Genomic DNA, 20502 nt, shown 5'->3' on the forward strand with positions numbered 1-20502 from the left:
GGCAGGGGAGGAGGTCGGAGGAGGAGGAGGTGGGGGCGGCGGTCCGGGGGCGATGACAGGGGCGCCGGGGGCAGCGGCGGGGGCGGGGAGGGACCCTCGTGGGCGGGCCGCGAGGGCGCAGCGCGCGTGCGCCGGCCCAAGACGACGTCGTCTCCGCGGAGGAGGTGGGGGGCAGAGCGGGAGGGGGCGCTAATAACCGCTGAAAAAGAGGGAGAGAGGGAAGACGGCAAAAAGAAGGGAGGAGAGTTCTGGGGGGATTATAAGGAGGGGAGAGAGAGACAGACAGAGCGAGAGAGAGCTTCTTCCATATAAAAAGGGGGAAGGAAGAGGTGAAAGGGGATAGAAAATATAAAAAAGGGAGAAATAATAAAAAAAACGTGGAGGGTGGAGGAGGAAAAAACGTGCACAGGTGTGCTCTACCCTCTCTATATCTCTCGCTCTCTTTCCACATCCCCGTATTTCCCCTACCGAATTGAACAAATGAATAAATGCACGCGTGGTGTAGGTAGAGTGAATAAGAGTACCTTCCCACATTGTGCTTGAACTTTAAAAGGAAATAAAAAGACAAATTCTCGTGCCTGCACCAAACCATCCCGAGGCACCGCACTCGTTATTATTGGTGCCCACACCAAACACCCCCTGCCAGCCGCCGCCGCCTCCCGCCCCACCGCCATGGATTCCTTGGGCCGCCGTTCCGGGAGCGGACGCTCCGGGGGCACGGTGGGGCCTCACCATTACGGCGGCGGCGGGGGCGGCTCCCACTACGCCGCCCACCACCTCCCCCAGTCGGGCAGCCGTGGCGGCAGTGGAGGCGGCGGCGTCCTGGCCGGGGGTGGAGGAGGAGGAGGACGCTTGAGGCGCCAGAGGAGCCAGGAGTGGAGGGAGCGGCAGTACTCGACGTCGGAGGAGGAGGGGGGCGGCGCGGCGGCCGTTAGGAAGCGTAGCAGCCCCACGGTCCTCGGGAACGGAGGGGGCAGAGGGGAAGGCGGCGGCGGTGGTTCCAACGCGGCGGCGGCGGGCTCAGTAGTGCACAGATCGGCCCTTGAGTTGAGCGGCAGTGGCGCCAATTCCATCCTCGGCTACAGTACGAGTGAGTACCCGCTCACCCCCCTGTTCCACACGATCCAACCCCGAATCCGCTGCTCTTCGTAAAAACCGTTACAGCCCGGCGATTGAAAAAGGACACCTTTGTTGTCAAATTTCCCGCCTCTCATCCGCACACTTGACGGCAACACTGTCGTCCCCCGCGAGTAAACTCGACAACAATGTGCCCCATTTCACTCGCCGGCATTCTAATGAAATACAACTTTTTATTTCCCCCGCTTTCAATCTTCCTCACAGTATTTGTTCCTCTTTGTTTCGCTTGTGCCACTACTGTCTTCTTTCTCTAGGTTTCACGAGGACGGGCGAAGGGAGGCTTGCTAATTCCACAAGTTGTTGGGTGACGGTGCGCCTGGCCTCTGCTCCGTTGTCTTTCAATGTTATCCCTCGTGTTCGTTTCGTCGTTTGGCCTGCTTCGGTTGTTACCTGAGCTGTCTCCCTTCCCCCATCCTTGTGTTTTCGTGCCGTTTTATCGTTTCCTCGTCCGTTTGGTGTCAATGGTGTGTGAAAAGATTGGATTAATCCGCCCGAAAATGATAAAATGTGCCGGATTATATGGCCTTTTACCTCTGTACCTCTTTCAGTAAATCCATCTCCATGAGTTTGTGACGTTTTACCTCGTGTTATATCTTGTTCCTTACTCAGTATCATCTTCCTGTGTGATACCCTACCCTTCTTGTGCCCAGTGTTGTATCCTTTTGTGTTACGTGTGCTGTCTGGAAAGGGAATAATTTGCCGCACGACTTGTTGGATTCCGCACGGCCTCTGCGTCCCGTCTTGCCATCGTACGTGCTTACCTATTCCTTCTGTGTGCGCGGTTTATAGAATCCTTGTGCCCCGCTCGTATTACCCTGTGTATCCGGTGATTGGTGTATATGGTGTGTTCGCTCGTTTCATTGTGTGTGCTTATCCCGGGACTGCTCACATTCCGGGGCGTCTGGGTGATCAAAACGGGCGCGGGTGGCGGGAAAAAAAAGAATAACGGCGCAGTCGTCGCAAAAAAATAAAAGAAGGATCGACTTACTCCGTGCGCTTTACTCATTAGAGACAATGTGCCTGCCACCGCATGCTGTTGTGTATAAACGTGTATGGTAGAAATTGGTAGTTTTTTTTGTTCGTTTTAAAGGTTGCATGTCCACGTTCATTGAAAAGCTCGAATCGTTTCTGCCATTGCTTTTGTTTTTTTGCGGATAAATCGTTTTGGAGCTCCACGTATATGAACGAGTTGACTGGTAGGGATGTAATTTGAAGGCAATGTTTTTATTGATGTAATTTGTGAAAGTGTGTGAAAGTAATTATTTGATATGTTTCCTTAAGAATTAATGTAGAGTATAACAGCTAAAATCGCCTTCACATGCTAATTATAATTTGACTTTATCATGAATTTATATTTTAGATATTTAAAAATAAAAAAATATTATTAATAATGAAAATAATCTATTAACAATTTATGGAAAAATAAATTTGATGAACGCCATCACCTTTATGAATAATTTATGTCGTGTTCCAAATAACAGTTTACACGTAGTCCACGGGTACTACTGAGGATCTATGCTGGTTTTTTGTTCAATAAATATTCATTCATATACTCTTTCAATATATTTTTTTTCTTTCTAAATTTCTATTAAGAATATTTGCGGATGCACACTCGTTTTTACTTGCTTATTTAGAGAATTTAAATTTTGCACAGTCGAATTCCATCTCTTTGATTTTCATAAAATGTGACATGTTAAATAGAGTAAAGATAACGACGGCAACTTAAATCGTAAGAAGTAAAAATGTCCAATCGCTCCGTTCAAATCCTATCATTGCGAACATCAGGGGCGTGGATTGACATTGTTAATTAATAGTTTTAATGTCAGTGTTTGTTCAACTGTTTGACTACATTATTTTTTCGTCGTTGGTAACAAAATCACAGGAGTTTCTTTCCTCATGATAGATTTAGGAATTTTGTTTATGAAAATGGTGAATGGGAAAATTTATTATTCGACGCAGCAAGAAAACGTGATAAAAATGAATACTATTTGATTATGTTTGCTTATTTTTTCTCATAACATATTTTTGGGACTGCATTTATATGGCTTATGGTTTCTCCGCTATTACTAAGCGGCACATCGCACTCACTTGGTGCGGAGAGTGTGTTGAGCTAATTCCCCTTCGACTGTTTATTCGGCTGGCATCACTCTTTCATACCTGTTGACTGTTCCTGCTGGCGTTGCAGTGTTGCCAGATCTTCTTGTGAATGGAATGGAAGCAAATGATTAGCCTCGCTTCAGAACATATAAGATACTTTTTTTTTTGGAGTGGAGACCCACTGAGAAATAGTGTATGAGTTGGTACATTTGACAATAGTTATTTGAAACAAAAGGTTAATATTGCTTCAATCATAACACCCATCTCAATCATTTCGCGCATACTAATGTACTCTCTATGCTTTATTCAATTGGGAGGTATTCGATTAACTGAATGTTGTATGCAATATTTATGGGAGTCTGGTGTTCGGAAAAATTCGATAATGAGCTGTCATTTTACGAATATAAACTTTATATTTAAAAAATTACTTCATATTTTGTATCAATCGATTAAAAACATATTAAGCAAAACGGGTGCCTGAAAGTTGTGGTTACACTGGCATCCTGGATTTCTCATCAGGCGTGAATATAATTATTTCTAATCGAATCCCACGAACATACTATTACGTAACATTTGGAATGAAGTTTCACAAAACAGATGCATGCCATAAACTGATTTCATTACAATTCTCTTAAGCAAAAGCTGAATTTTTGTCTTTGTTTTATATAGCAGATCATGATTTGAAACGTTGTATCTACAGCTAAATCACCTCAATTTCAGCATTTAAATACAGTTCCACTGTGCTAGTCAGCCTTTGAGAGGTACTCATAATTATTCCCTAGTAGTACTAATATTCAGCGATAAGTTCGTAAATAATACAAAGTATGTTTGCTGAAATTGGCTAAATAATTATTTCTGAAGGCAAGAAAAATTATTATCTACACCAATGTTATGTGTTGGTCCAGTCAATCCCGTAATGAGTGAAACAGATACCTGATTTAATTGTCATTTATGGTCAGTTTTTCAGCAATTAATCAAAATAAAAAATATTATAATAAAAAATAAGTAATTGCTATTCCGAAGTGAATTCACCGTGAGTTTGGCTTAAAACAAGTTCCATTGGTATATTTTATTGGAAAAAAAACCTACAGGTTTTATTCGTTGTTTAAAATATGTAATAGAAGTGTAAAATGCCTTTTCATTTCGAAGAACTTACAGTTAGTTAAGATAAAATGCTTCTTACGATTAAGTGTTTGGATAAATATACAAAATTCTCCAACACGTTAGTTTAGGTTTGTATTTTTTAACAGTAATCATAATTTAATTAATAATGAAATGCAATTTGCAACTCATTAAATCTATTAGATGAGGTAACTAGTTTCTATGCACAGTAAAATTTTCGCATGTTTTATTCTTTCATTTCATATAACAGAATATAGTAAATAAATTGCACCTTATTGACCTGAGTGCCTTAGGATCTCACGACGCACATTATTCTACATTCGTCAATATTTTGTTTTATATATTACTAAGAGTCAGTTTCTCAACCACGCCAACACTATCAGCGGCGTCAATCCACATCAGTGTAATCTCCATCTTGGCTCCATTCGTGGGACAGTCCGGGATGTGCTTTGATTCATTACAAAGCGGCAAATTCTCTCTCTACCCAACAGGTCGCCTCCAAGGAGAATTCCTCTGAAAACCCAACAGCGCGTTTCCCCATCAGCGAGTCAGTGTTGAAGTTCGGCTTTGTCTTCCACGTTCTGTCCACGAATGTACCGTCGAGTCCAGCAGATTACAGGGCAGGACAGGGAGCTAATTGCGTAACAAGGGTCGTTCCTGACTGTGATTGCAAATGGCCTCCAGGGGTCCACGAATGTCCGAAGGGAGGAAGGGCTCGAGTTTCGCTGTCCGAGCGCAAAACCATTCGCTTTCGACGGTCCTGTTTTCCCCACACCTGTTTTCCTCTTTCATTTTCACGGCGAGAGAACTCGGCACTAGCAAACCATCGTCAGAGAACCATTGTCATGAGAGAAAATACTTTTCAAACAGCCACGTGCCAGGCAAATAGCTAGTTTCAGACCCTCCCCTCCACCCCCCGAAAGTTTCTTACAAATTGGAGATCATCCATTGTAGAGTTCATTATTATAATAAGCTCACTTTTGTTACCCAAAGCGGATGCTTTGTTTGCTAGTTGTGGCATAAAATATCCCTTTATATTTCTGGCCTCGTATATAATATACGCAAATGGTAAGTTTTAATGTTTTTATCGTTATTTCATCGTCAACATAATGCTTCTTTTCACTTGAATGCACCTGAAGTATTTCGATATCAGAAAGAAGTTTTAGCTGTGAATGTTCCAAAAAAAATGGACTGGGGACTTTGTACATTGAGGTAAAAGGCTGCTGGTAATTTTTATTAGCTAATTTTAAAAAAATGGAGAAGCACAAAAATATTAAATATGCTCTTTCCCGAGTGCTCTTATATTTTTTGTGATTTTTATTGCTAACTTTACTCAATAACGCCCCATATCCAGATATATTTATAAATTCATTCGCCCCCTAGTATTTTCTGAACGATGGGGGCTTTTTCTTCCGCCCTTGTGGAGTCTAGTGGTCCAAGAAGCGCAACCCGCAGGCAAATCAGAATCCAATCGCTTGCTTCGAAGCAAATTGGTGGGTGCAACTCAGCGAGGGGCACTGAGGGCGACTCGTGTTTCTCCGCTTCGCAAGCACGTGGATGTTTTGTGTATGCAAAGTTCGCCCTGCCGCGAATTTATTGGCTCGTGGCCGCAGTGCGCGCGCCGTCTGTCGTGAAATAATTCAAAGATTCAATTCTTACTTCCTCCGAGCATTCCTCCCCCTATATTCACCCCGAGGAGTAAAATAAACGAATCGAAGTTAGCGTTTGCTCCCAATCCACCTGCATGAGGCATGAAAATGAAATGGAGCTGCATTGGAGCATGTGCGCTGGAGTGGGCCGAAAAATAACTTTATACCGGAATCAAATTTCCCGTTTGTAGAAAAGTTGTGTGCTGAGAACAGGGTCTGATATCCATTTTGTTCGAAATCGGGTAGTTAAAACCACTGAATCCATTGTCACAAAATTTAAATATAGCAAAAATTCAGATGGAATTCGGAGGCCGTCACCAATGAAGTAGAATTCATTGTAAGTTAAGCCATTTTGGTTATAATCAATGCTGAGTATAACGATTGGTATTACATTCACAAAATTTAAAGTTATAATAATTATATAGTTCTGCTATGCGTGAGTATTCAACACATTTTGAGTGTAGGTAACCAGTCCACCATAGTAATGCCTGGCTGCGCGTATTACCACTTCACATTTAACCTTTTGGAAGCGAAGTCTCCGGTAAATGAAGTATTTTTTACAACTATCATGCCTTTATATGTGTCTCAGTTATCACAAATTATGTCCACAATGAAGGAATATATATTGTTTCTTTATGTTCACTGATCCATAGCTCAAAACACACTTCACGGCTGTGTCAATGCATGGCCATTTGTGAGCCATAGGTTAGTTTTAATGTTTCCTTGACTCGAAACCTTTCACTGTGAGGAAAAAAATGCATACTATGTAATCTATTCTGCTCTCTTAAGTTTGTGTCATGTGATTGCAATAAATATATTTATGTAAACGTTTAGAGTCCTCCAAGAGCTCCAAATATTGGAGTCAGTAGAATAACCCCTTTACATTTATCAATGCATAGGAGAATCCTGTCGTCTTATCTAGATAATCTAGTAAGCACTTTGAAAGAACTGCTGCTGTTAACATGGTGAAAGTTGATGCCTTTTTCCTTCAAATCGGAGCCTTGTAGCCTAGTGGGCCCAATATCTGGGTAAAGTCTTCGGAAAGGCGCAAACAAAAATAATTCGAAGAGTGAGTTGGCCCTGGGAAATGAACTGGTGCCCTTAGCATAAAATTTGGAAATTCAGGTCTGGTGCCTAAGTCTGTTCTGTTAGCTCTATCCTAACCTATTCGAAGTAACCTGAAATATTCAGTGAGTGAGTACCTTGAAATCGGTCATTCTTTCACATCAGCCATTATCGCATCACACCTTTCAAATTCATAAAGTCATTAATATTTCCCTGAAATGCATACAGCTAGACACTCAATGCATACAACTAATATATGAAGTTATCTACCACCTTCAAAAATAATAATAGTATATTAGAGGAATTTTTCGAGGGAATCTATGCCTTAAATCGGAGTTGGAACAGAATTCGATTACGTCAGAATAACTCGATCACGTTTCGATAATACGACCATTTATATTCGTTTGTATTTGAAAGAGTGGTATCACATTAGAGACCTAGTTTACTAAACTTCACTTCCCTTTTTACATTTTTCCGTCAGTATAAGTTTCCAATGATTCTATGATGCTGTAAACCCTTGAAAAAGGTATAAGATAGAGAATAGATTTGATAAATAATCATTTCAACATGCATCAAATAATCCTTAGTATTAGTAAATTTTCCATCAAGCTTTAGCTCAATGGCGTAGATTTTGCTATGCATTCCTTGAAGGCGATAAGATGCTTGCCACAACTCTGGGTATCAAATGGCGGTCTGTTTTCCTTCCCTTAGAACTCCCTCGTATACAGTCGAAGAGAAGGATCAGATAGGAAATAATGTACGTCTGGTGCAGTATGGATTCCAATGTTACGCCGACATGCCAATTCGCCCATTTCAGTGGTGGAACGTAAGCGTTGATTCGGAGATGTTGACGTATTGCCGGTGATTGGAACGTGAAATTGTTACCCTTTGCTTCCTCATCTCCCATTCCTCAGCATGCTCCCCAATTTGCAGTTGCGAGCGTACGGCAGGGCCATTGATCAGATGAATTCCATTGCTTGTCAATTGCTGTCAAATGTCTTGAGTGCGTCGAGATAAAATTATGGGTACTCGTGGTCACATGACGGTGATATTGTCTATGCGATGATATGCTAAGCTCTTCACACACTCCGCACTGTCCAAATATATTTTTATCGCACTGTTACAGTACTGCGTCCTTTTTTAAACCCCCTGTCTTATCTTATAAATTACGTATTTCAGATTTTGTCTGAAATATTTGATGATATACTGGCCCATATATTAGTTTGAAATCCGAGTGATGACTATACGCCCTCTTTAATTTTTAATACGTATTTTCAATAATTTGTATTTTATCTTACTTGCTTTACCATATTATTTAACAATTATCTTGATATAAGTATTTTATTCACTTATACGATATAATTAATATTGATACGTCTTTGATTGAGCGATATGTTCGAGTTCAATTACCATGTTCATCTGTATATGCCTCTAGATGCCATGATTTTTTAGTTAGTAAATTGATGAGCTTGATATGTGAAATGGAATACCTTAGATATCGAAACGGTCATTGAAAAGGAATGGAAGAATTTCTAGTATCATCCTTATCATATGATGTGAATGCAGCCTTAATATTAATTTTATTGTTTCAAGCCTAAGGTTAGAGAAATAATCTCTTTTAATTATGTAATTCCAGTCATGAGAGTCTCTGGTGCAAGAAACTGAATTTCATTTCATTCTGAAGAACATTTAGATCCATTTCCTTTGAGTTTATTCTGAATTGAAGGTGCCGAAGCGACCATCATCAATGGCAACGGTTTTTTTAATGCTACTCCGAAATATGTGAAAGCGCTCCGACGTCAATGAACTAAAGTCGTTCACCGGATTTTGGCACGGAAGAAAAATCCAACGTGCGGTTTATTGCGTGTCTGCGCATTGTTCCTCTTTTTTTTTATTTGTTTCCATTTTTATTTAACGTCCCTCATCCCCCGAAACGCAAGCGCACATTCGCCAGGCTGTAATTGGATCGAAATAATTGAAATGGCTCCCCGCCATTAAATCCATAATGACTTGCTCAAGTAATTTCTATCCCTCGGCTTTATGCATCGAGGCTTTATTGCCGGGGAATAAAAGATTAGCACGTGTTTTACGAGTGAGTGAGACAGCCAGACGGCCAGGGTCGCTGTAACAAGTGGTTCCCCTCCAACCGACTGGTATTCTACCCCTTTCTCCACGCCACCACCCCCAATCCCCCTCCCCCCCTCGCCACACCCAATAATGTCTCACCCAAACACAACCTGCTTCAACTCTCCCCGTCCAGCAACCATGCATTAACCAGTGACGTCATGGCAAAATTATCAGTGCCGGAACGCACTTCCCTTACTTATTTTTAGTTGTGAAATATTACTCTGTTTGTTTTTTTATTACAAGTTATTATTAACATTTTATTTAAAAAATTTGCTCTGGTTACGAATGTATATATTTGTAATTTTATGGAAACAAAAGTGTTAAAAGTGGTATTTGATTCTTATGTCTTTTGTTAACCAGTGGCGGAACGACGTTCGGGCGCGTTCCTGCACCGTGACAACTCTGGAACTAACCACCGAAAATTTCTCGGTCCGCGCTCTGTTACATTTGAGCATGATTGCAGATATCAAAAATGTTTGGCCCGGGAAATTTATTTTTGGGAAATTTCATTGCTAGAAAAGGGTATTCAGAGATGAATATCTGGATGGATGGATGGTATATAGGGTAATCTTCCATTTATATAGGTACAGCGAATCAGGTTTTATCTTTTGACATCATATTTATCATTTGATAACATTCGGCTTTCATCCGAATATGGATGATCGTTTTCGTTGACGTCAGGCAATAATGTTCACTTAAAATGGAGTTCGACACAGAATGGCTATTCATTAGAAGAATTACATTGATAGAAGGGAAAGGTAATTTTTGACCAAAAATATCTCTTAATTCTGCTTTTTTCTCATTAGTTAAAAATTTAAAAAAATGGTGAAAATTGCGGTCGATTTTATATTGACGCAATTTAAGTTCTGGTTTGTTTACTCTATCAAATAGAACAGCAAATTTAGGTAAGGAAACACTTAGATAAGTGGGAACATGGACGAATCGTGCGAGGCCGGAAACGGAAAAGTTGAAACCCGCTCAACGCGTGCTCTTGACTTCATAAACTATCTGCGTAACTGTATACTCCGTCGATTTTTCGATGCAGGTAAGTTACAAAGTAGACATTGGATCAAGAGGCAGGAAAGTACGCACCAGTTTATTTATCCCACAAGCCATGTCGCAATCAAAAATTGAACAAAAATGTTAACGAGCCCATTTTTCGGGGAAAGAAAACCATGAAATATGGCAAAAAAAATCACCCTTCCTCAATTTTATGCTGCGTATTTTAATTTATACTTTCCCTCCAGTGGGAGAGTGGATCGGTCGCATTGCTGATTAAGCCTTTAGGCGTCGACGGAGAATTTGATCGTTCATGCGACCCCAGCGAGGCAGCATTTGACCCGCGCAACACCAACGCTGCCACTCTCCTGCCGTCGTCGTTTCGCCACAACTAAGCAGCGAAATATCAGCACAGCTTTTATTGTCTCTCTCTTTCGTAGTTGGAGACTACTCGCGCGGGGCAAGAGTTTCCGGCAATAATTTACAATGATCTGCGTGAGATAGGGGGCCGGTCGCATTTAACGCTGTTTATCTGCTATCATTGGCTCCTATTTTGAGACTATTATTTCATGGGACTCATGACGGAGTACGCCTCAATTTTGGACCGTAAACATGATCATCATCATCATCATCTTGTGGTTTTCTGCCCGTCGGCAGGTCCCCCGCGCCAATGCTGTCTCCATTCTCTCCTGTCTCCTTGAAGTCTCCATATCTTCCAATTTTTATATTGTCAATGAACTTCAGCCTTCTCCTTCCCCTTCTTCTGACCCCTTCCACCAATCCCTCCAGAGCTACTTTCAAAATTCCATTCCCTCTCATCAAATGTCCCAGTCAGTTTCCCTTCCTTCGATTTATTTTGATGACCATAGAACCAGACATAGAACGATGATGAACCATAGATAATAGATACATGATCATAGAACCATGATAAAAACACAAATGGTATTTTCCACACTATTTAATTTAGCACTCAACGACCGACCATGGTTTCAACATGGTGTCTTAGTGTCGCTTCACCTTGAAAATGGCACTAAGTGTGGAAATAACCATTTGTGTTTCCATTATGGATATAGCAATGTTCCACAAAATCAAGCCTGAAACGATTTTACATGATCATAGAAGCGTCCCCAGGAGCAAAATTTGTTTCATTTCTCTGCAGCAGTTTTCCTGCAATGCTTCAGCTAAAAACATTCAGCGAAGGCTAGCTCTTTTAGTGATATTAGGACGATATCTATCTGGGGACATTCCTTTCTGACTGCGAAAATTTTGCGCCATCGCTCGTTATTCTGATCTGCGGCAGGCGCTTTTATTCTTTGTTCGAAATATCTTTGAGTCCTTCCTTTTTATTGGCAAGCATTTCGTTCTTTCGGTTGAGTTTCACTTTCACTTAGCCCTAGCGTGTGGGTGTATTGTCGTCTTTCTTATTCTCATTTTGTTGTGACTATTGTTAAAGGTATTATACTGGTTATTTAAGTTTACGTGGATCATTTTATGAATCAACCAGCCTGTGTCCCCTTACAAATTCCCTCCTAAATTCCTGTTGAGACCTTTTCCTTCTCATTCTATACGTAAAGAATATTTTTTTCATCTCACTTCTCCTTTTTACCAGAAAATTTCCATATAACACAGTTTATAACATTCTTTTCCTGCTTAGAACTGGAAGCCTATTTCGATGACGTATATAAAATAAATAAACCTTTATTTCGCCAGTATTGGACCTCCAACGTCGTTGGCGATGACGACTCCAAGTTCTTAATTCTTTTACGGAAACGGGAGAAGAAAGTAATATGCTTCACTTTTTGCTTTGGTCTATCTACTCTGGATTTCACTCATTACTCTTCTTCCCTCTGACGGAGAGAATTCCCGTACACCTTTTTTTGTGATAATGGTCGCTCAGTTTACAGATTGAGGTATCCCTACAATATACCATAGAAGCTAGCTTTTATTGCCGTATTCAGCGAGTATGTTCCCCTATCCCAATTTTTACAGTTTATATTAATTAATCATGTACGCCTAATTCTATCTAGATGAATAGCGCGCTATTAATTTACATGCTCTTAATTTTCTTGCTGAGCAATACAGGTGGGACATGCAACTTCATCAGATGTATTGATCAGAGGAAGTTTGTATCCACATGGGTAACAAGGGTATGAGGCGTTTAAATGAATTTTCGTCTACTTTTTTTTTGTAATTTTCCTATGTTACATTTTAATTTAGGGCATCTCCAAACATGGAAGAAAATATTAATGCATAATTACTGAGAACCTAGCTGCTGGTAATTCATAAGCATTACACCACCATGAATAACTGGGAAAGTAATCGGATGAAAAGGGGTAATATGAGAATGCAATTGACGTTATCTAGTGACGTTTTCGTTTAAATGAATACAATCATTTCCAGTAGCTATAAAGCTGCCATTCTGGAGGTTTCCCATAAGCAATGTGAAACACCGGCTTAATTTATGGGAAAGTGAGAAGTTTTATTTTTGTATTCTTTGATATTAGGTTTTCCTTAGATCTAAATGATCCTTTGTGAAAAAATCCCCACGTCTATGGTTCAAATTATATAATTCAGAGTGTATCCGGGAATTAAGCCGGGGGTAAAGGGAGCTTTGGGAGTTTCAGCCTTCCTTAAACTTTTTTCCCGTGGCAAGCTATCGGGATGTATCTCCTGAAAAGGTCACTACTCCAGGGACATCTTTAATCTGACGCGCTACTTTTCAATATATTTACGTTTATTTTACGAATTTTATAGCAGATTTGCGATTTCACGACAAAATTCCTATGTATGCAACCCGCAAGCCACCTAAGCTCTGCGAATGTGTATAAACCGGAAGCAACTTTTTGAATGACCACTTTCATTTTTGCTTCATTCATTTAAGAACAGGTTTAAGACTCTATAGTTTTAGGATGTAAAGTAAAGATATTTTCCACTTTTTCACGTAAACGTTAATTTTGTGAATTAACCGACATGTTTCACTGCACTGCAGCATCATCAGGATGCTGTACTGTAGTGAAACATGTTGCCTAATTTTTAAATAAGTATTTATTTGGAAAACTGCAAAGTATCTTTACTTCATGTTCTTCAATAAACCTTCGCAAAATATCAGCTTTCTCCATTCATTTCACGTGTGTAGTTTTTATTAAGGCCTGAGCATCTAAATACATAGATATATGAATACTAGATATGCCTAGTATTCATATATCTATACTAGATATCCCTGAAATACGCTGTTATATCCCTCGGTCGGGTATTTTGTGACGGGTTGATATCGATTTAATTTGATCATACTTTGGTCTGGGTCCCTTGGATTGATGGAAGATTTCTTCTCTCTTCGAGGAAAGCGACGAAGTTATGAGCGTGCTCGATTTCAATTCTGCGAGTCACCGCCCACAGCCATGTGACGCCGATTTTCAGAGAGAAAGCCTTTTATCAATTAAGCCTTCACGTGCAGAAGATTGCCTCCGGGCGCTCGGAGGACGATCGCTGAGCCATAATGTGCCGTATTTGTTGGAAATCACGCCCGTGCCGTGACTTCTCTCATTCCCATGATCACGCTCTGTCACTCTTGGCAAGTAATAGAAAATTAAAGGTCAGAACTTCTAGAGGTCCGAATATGACCTTTATTCTTTTTACCTTTAGGAGTCTAGAATTTCTATTTAATTTCCTTAAATTTTCTAGTTCAAAGTATACTTCGGAGCTTTGATTTTCTTTTTGCAAATAGTATCGTTGTTTTAGATGAATTACTGCGTGCAGTAATTCTAATAGCTTACGATATCTTATGACTGCGTTAGATAAAGCCCAGGAATCTTACTACGGACTAGGGTAATTGGAAAATTTAAATAAACTTGGTTTACGACGATGATCCTCTTGGTTACTTCATTTCTTTTGAAATGCTGAGCAAAAGAATAGAAGTCAAATTTATTTTTCGTAAAGGATTTGTGCCTGCTTTTGTCATTGGCCTATGATTAATAACAATAAGGAGCTCCATAAGAAAATTGTTCCCAGTTTTGATTAACTTTTCTCGCACGGCCAATTTAATGCATATGACTTTTGAGATGAATTCAGCCTTTGAACAGCATATGTTTCTACTTCTTCAAGCTAATTAATTGTGAGCACTAACTAATTAAGTTCAAGCTAATTATGCATCACGCTATCTTCATAACGAATACCTTCATGCTAATTAATTACCATTACCATGTAAATATGATATATTTTCAAGATTGTGTGCAGATACGTAAATTTTGAGAAATTTTCTTATCGTTTTGCCTTGAATGAAAAATACGCCATCATTGCTGGCAGAAAATTTCTATGGCTTAACTTCTGAAATAAATGGGATTTGTATGATGAAGAGCCAAGTGTTTCCCATCCTCATGAATTAGGCGCTAATCGCTATAATGGTTTTCGATGCTTACAGTACAACACTTCTAACTGCAAGGTAGCTTGTATGCTCCCTTATCGTCAAGTAACATTAATTTCGTGTAATTACCAATTGGTAGCTTTGGCCAATAGTTAAAATTTATCTGCATGGACGATTCATTAAGTATTCAGAGACACAAGTGTAATTTCTTTTTTCATATTTATCTTTGTTAGAACCGTAACCTATAGGAGTAGGTTGAAAGTCCTAGTATCCGCTAAATAAAAACCAATGTTACTCCACCGTTTACGAGTAATCGAAACCTTCCACCTTGTAAGCATTTCATATTAAAACTCTAAATCGCTTTTTGCGGGCAAGAAGGCGCCGTTTTCATGTAATCCCCTTTTGCGCACCCTGAATTCCGAGTGCGTTGGGGATAAAAATTGACCTCAGCGTTTTCGCGCGACGCCGGCAATATAACCTGGTTTGAAGAGGCATTAAGCTCCCTGTTATGCGGGCAAGTTAGCGGAGGTCGACTCGCTTCCGACGATCGTCGCAGAGCGGCAAAAACGCGGTTAGTATGTGGAGTATGTATGTACGTACGTGAGAGGTGAAACAGAAGCCAGTGGAGCAGGATCGATGAAGAGTTTCCCCCCGCGCGATCCTCCCCTACCTCCCTTCTGCCTGTCTAGTTCGAGAAGGGGTACCGCAAGGCAGCCCTATAGGCCCCATACCACTTCCGCGTGTATCTTCTAGAGTCTTCAGCGAGCTATCTCTCGCCTCCTCCTCCTATAGACTGACTTGCGACCTTATACTTCCTCCTCCGCTTCCTGTCCCCTCTCCAAGACAGGAGCAACAATCAGTGGTTCATCGCATACCCCTCAAGCATCAAGCCGGAACCCTTACAACAGCGACTCCGATAAACCTCTCTCCATGCGCACTCCTAGCGCCTGCCAGCAATGAGTGCACTCTGTAGTATCTGTTTGCATGAGATGCGTCTTTCGCTATATTGTTCCATGTTGTATCGTCCTTGTGTTAAAACCACTCGTGCGTTTTTTTTCCACTTTCAGTTTTGTCTAAAAATTCGAGTACGTACACGTTTTTCTCTGTAAGATGTTGGTAAGGGTGAACAATGCATTGCTCTGCGACTTATTTTTTTCGAATGGTGCTTTGTCTTCAAAATGGTTATTGGGTATGATTAGTAATGATAAGATATTTTTTTAATAATGGTAAGTGCGTACATAATTTCAAATATGTTAATTTAAGAATGTAGAAGTTGGTACTAAGTAGTACGGCATTAGTACTGTCTTATAAGTCCTTATGTCTTAAGTAGATTTCAATTAAAATTTATCACAAATAGGATGAGCCTACCGTATCGGAAAAATTTTATAGTTCCATTTTCCAAGTCGAAGTGATATCTAGAATTTTAGGCACATGTAAGCTTTTCAAATTAAAATTTAAATCCAGTTTGTATTTGTAGCAAATTGAGTTGCTCAAAATACTAACTTTTGCGTTTAAAAAGAATTTTTATTTGTATATTCAATTTGTAGGTCTGAATTTTTTCTGTATAAATTTGTTTTTTTGCCGTAACTTTGTGTTTTATTTGATGCAAGTATATTGCATGCAATTTTTCCACCATTAACCACATATATGGCTTTTACTGCTAAAGAGAAATGTGTATTTCAATGAAATGGGTTCTTAAACTCTCTCTGACGCACTGAATACGTTAGGTGTGTCTTATTACATTGCTTTATCAATTTTTAGAGCATTGGATTTCAATAACCACTTAAACTGCCTTAGTTGAAATGTTGTGAATTTTTATTTGGCTGAAGCCTTGCGAAGATTTGTTGCAGTCTTTAAGAGAAAATATTTGCGAAATGTTAGCCGCATTTAACATACTATTTTCTCTTCATGGAATGTGTTTTTTTGTCATCTATTAATGGTTTTAATACGCATTTTTCCTCTTGTAGGTCTTGCTGTTTACGTAAAAAAATATTTTATGTAATTACAAGTTGTAAGGCCGTGAAACGTGTTGGAAAATTGTAAAAATTCTCAAAACGGGACTGAACACGTTTCGTAAAGTGATTGTTGCATACTTCTACGAATTGAAGCATGCTGTCGTGGCATATGCCGATGAGTGATTACCTACCTTAAGTTACTATTTTAGAAAAGTTTGTGAGAGCAAAGATTTTTCCTTTTACTTCGTCTGCATGGTATGAACAGATTATAATTTTTTCAAAACTAGAAAAAAAGAGTAATATCGTATTTCACCACTTGAAAAACTTGAATGCACGTGCTCGAAACGAAACCTTTCTAGTGATTTATAAATATAACAGAATGAAGTGGTTCGGGGTACTAAAAATAAAAGCAGACAGCTCTTTCCACCACACTAGTCAAATCACGGCAGAAAAAAATTCAATATACGCTACATTACCTTCAGGCCCTTAGGTTAATCGATTATTACGATCTAGAAGCCTTGAGAGAACTCTCTTAACGAAAAAGATTGCTTATGCTTCGTCAATTTTTAGAGAATTTTAGGGACCTGCAATCTTTGCGATACTCTTCCTGTTTTTCCTTCATTTTAAGAATATATAATGAATTATCTATTTTTGTCTAATAATTTGGACCCTGCGTGGTGTATTGCCTTTAAATTACGTAAGAATACGATAAATGAATTCATCAAACAGAAGTGTCAGTTCTTAGCTGCTCATGTTGTGTTAACAGAATTTTTTATTAAAAAAATAATTTAGGAATATCACACAACCACGCTGTCAAGATGTTCAGTTTGTTTTGAAAATAGTTCCATTCTGCGGCCAACAACAACATTTATTTCAGTCCGTCTACGATTTCAATCAACCTCTCTTCATTCTGAATAAATTTGTTGCCGTAATAAAGTAATTACCATTTTTGAAATAAAGTAAAAATATGTAGAGAATTCAGCGTTTTTATCCCGGTATGGCTTCACTAAAACTTTCTTAGACTACTTTGTTGTTTTAACTGCAACCTCAAATTTCCTACCATTTTTTCTTTAATGCTACATGCATTAAATGTGTTAGCTGATTTTTTGTCTGTGCCACAGTGAAATTGTTACGCCCATAGGATGAAGTGTCCTACAGGAAAATCTTTCCTTGTCTGGAGGATGTAACTAGAACATAATTTTATTTGTATGCTAAAAAATATATCTAAAATATATACCTACTCTATTAAGCAATCGTACCGAATGTATGGTATTTGGAGGAGACGACAGACAGCTTAGGTCACTTGCACCATGAGAGAAGGGTAGGTAAGGAAGGGTGGGTGGAGAGAAACCCGGCGTCGGCATTAGCCTGCTCTTAACGAAAGGCACCAAGGGGACCACGGCTTAACGTCCCATCTGACGGACGGACTGTTGCGCTGGAAATGTCCTCCACACAACATTCAAGCAGGGATCGGGCAGTCTCTGAAAACGCTCTGCCACCGCTGGGATTTGAACCCGAGCCCACGGGATGGGAAGCAAACACTTAAGCCACCACACCAACCCGATCCCCAGCACTCGTACCGACTCCTGCGTAAAGTCTGAGATAAGCTCAAAATATGGTCATTAATTCACAGCCAAATTTTTATTTGTGACATATATAGCTGTTAAAAATCATATAAATTCATATTTCAGAAAGTATTTCATATTAATTTAATTCTATCAATCAGGCTATTATTTTTGTTGTTTTTCACACCCTACCTGTTTTCATTTTTCATCCCGTCTTTTCGCATTTTCATGAAAATGTTAAGTTATTAAAGCTCGTTATTTCCCTTAATCCATTGCAGTTCATTTTTTACGCATTCATGATTCCCCTCCATCAAAATTGATGATGTAATTGTGACCGTTCCTCACCACCCTCTGGAGAAACTATGCCGTAAGCGATATCGCTCATCCTTTGATTAATTATTTTATGTATCCTCGAAATATTGAATGATGGAAAATAACTAAATGATTGGTGTGAGTGGTCATTGCTTACTGGTTCGATTCTTTGCAAATCGAGTTGGTGGTGTGATGTTCATAAATTTTGAGACACCTTGGGGAAGTAACTTTTCCTATCCTTTTTAAGATTACAAACTTATTGGAAAAAAACTTTATTTTCAATGGCATTGTCGCTATTTTTTCAATATAGCCTTCAGCATAATTGAGACATTTGCCGTATCTTGGGATAACTAATGTTCTGTGTTCTGTGGGTATTCTGTGTTCTACAAGTCCGCTGCATGTCAGTGGAACAAGCGTGATACAGTCACTTTCAGCATAAAGTCGTTATCAAAATCGCATTCATGAATGCTTTTTTGTTTTCCTACTTGTCGCGGATGGTATTGTTACACTAGTATTCAAAAGGTAAGCCTAATCACTAAAGGATACCATGCCACATGATAGGAATGTCAGACGGATTGCTGAACAAACGGAAGCTGAATCACACAAATCGTCCATAAAAATAGTGTCAGGAAGGTTCATACCTAAGTTCCCCCCTATGCCCACAAATAGCAAAACTTAGCAATGTTTTTCTCTACAAAATATTCACGATAGGGGTAATTAGGGGTTCAGGAATTGGCCGCGTTTACCTTGCAGATAGGCCGCTAGTTAAATCAGGGAATACTCCTTTCCTAAACACAGCGACCGCGTATGGTTGGTAGATGCACTTGTCAAGCAGTCTATTTCCTGTGTCCTTGCGTATTCGTAATATATGCTTAAATTTTGGATACTTATGTATTAAAACTGGGAAATCAACTTTCTTGATACCCTTCACACTATCTACGGCTGCATCTATGATATTCTTAGCTACGCTTATCTGTCACTGGATAGGGGAAGGCGCAGGTAAAATGTTTCCGAATGCAACCTAGGCTTTGGGCATTATTCCGTATTCTCCGGCTTGACAGCTTAGCGAAATGGGCCGTTAAGGTGGCATTCGGCTAATGGCTTCCACATGCTAATGTGCCACTCTCGTGAAATGCGGCACAAATTTGGTCCATTCACCCGGGAAGGGAAGAGTGGACTTCGAAGCGGATCGCCATTATCCTCATTAATAAACGTCCGACACTTTGAGCGACCCCCACCCCCCTCCTCCCCGACCGCCCCATTGCAGAAACCATCTCTGTCACGTGACAGGGGGTGTCACACCCCGAGGCACCACCTCTGAAATGCGGGTGAAGACCACTCCCCCCACCCCCTAAGCCATTCTCCCTTCCCTCCCCCACCCTCTTTTCCTGCCCACCTGTTCCTAATCTCCCCCATTCCTCCCTTTACTCACAGTGACACGCCCTCTGTGAGTCTCATATGAATGCGTACTTGTGTATAACCGGTATCGGATATACGAGGGTCATCCGGAAAGTAGTACCCGTTCGTGAAATAAAGTCACAAAAGTAAATATTAACAAACATAAAAAATTTGATTTGAAAGAGGATACTTTAAACTACTTCTCAACATAATCTCCAAGCAAATTAAGGCATTTGTCATAACGTGTGACAAGTTTCTGTATTCCTGCTGCATAGTCCTCCGCCGCCAGCTCATTGAGATACAGGGTCACTCCTTCTTTAAGTTCTTCATCGCTGTCAAATCTTTTTCCCGCCAAAAAGTCTTTAAGCTTTGTAAAGAGATGAAAATCTGAAGGGGCCAAGTCCGGGCTATACGGTGGATGGTCGAAAGTTTCCCATTTGAATTTCTGCAAAAGTTTTCGTGTTATCCCAGCTGCATGAGGCCTGGATGTACATCAGGGATGGCAAGTAAGGATGGCAAATAAAACGAAGCGTAAATGTTTCGTTTCGACACGGAAGGAAATGAAAATACGAGGCCTTGGTTTAGTTTCGTTCCTGCACGAAATTAAAATCGCCAAAGAGTTTAATTTCGACCCGGGGCGAAACTTTTCACCCGGGAATTAAACTAAATTAATTGAAATTCCGCTAATCATAGCTAAGTTTCGATCGTAGAAGTTG

At 40.0% G+C, this 20502-nt stretch overlaps 1 protein-coding gene across 3 annotated transcripts in view; it reads left to right on the plus strand.

Annotated features, from left to right (window-relative positions):
- The first annotated feature begins 223 nt into the window (after positions 1-223).
- Positions 224-20502, plus strand: part of LOC124162929 (teneurin-a) — a 998878-nt gene continuing 978599 nt past the window's right edge. For all 3 annotated transcript variants that reach the window (XM_046539670.1, XM_046539672.1, XM_046539673.1), the window contains exon 1: positions 224-1090. In XM_046539670.1, coding sequence (XP_046395626.1) covers positions 673-1090 — 418 coding nt within the window. In that variant the 5' untranslated portion in view covers positions 224-672. The remainder of the gene's footprint in view (positions 1091-20502) is intronic.

This window comes from Ischnura elegans, chromosome 7 (assembly GCF_921293095.1).
Source record: "Ischnura elegans chromosome 7, ioIscEleg1.1, whole genome shotgun sequence".
NCBI lineage: Eukaryota > Metazoa > Arthropoda > Insecta > Odonata > Coenagrionidae > Ischnura > Ischnura elegans.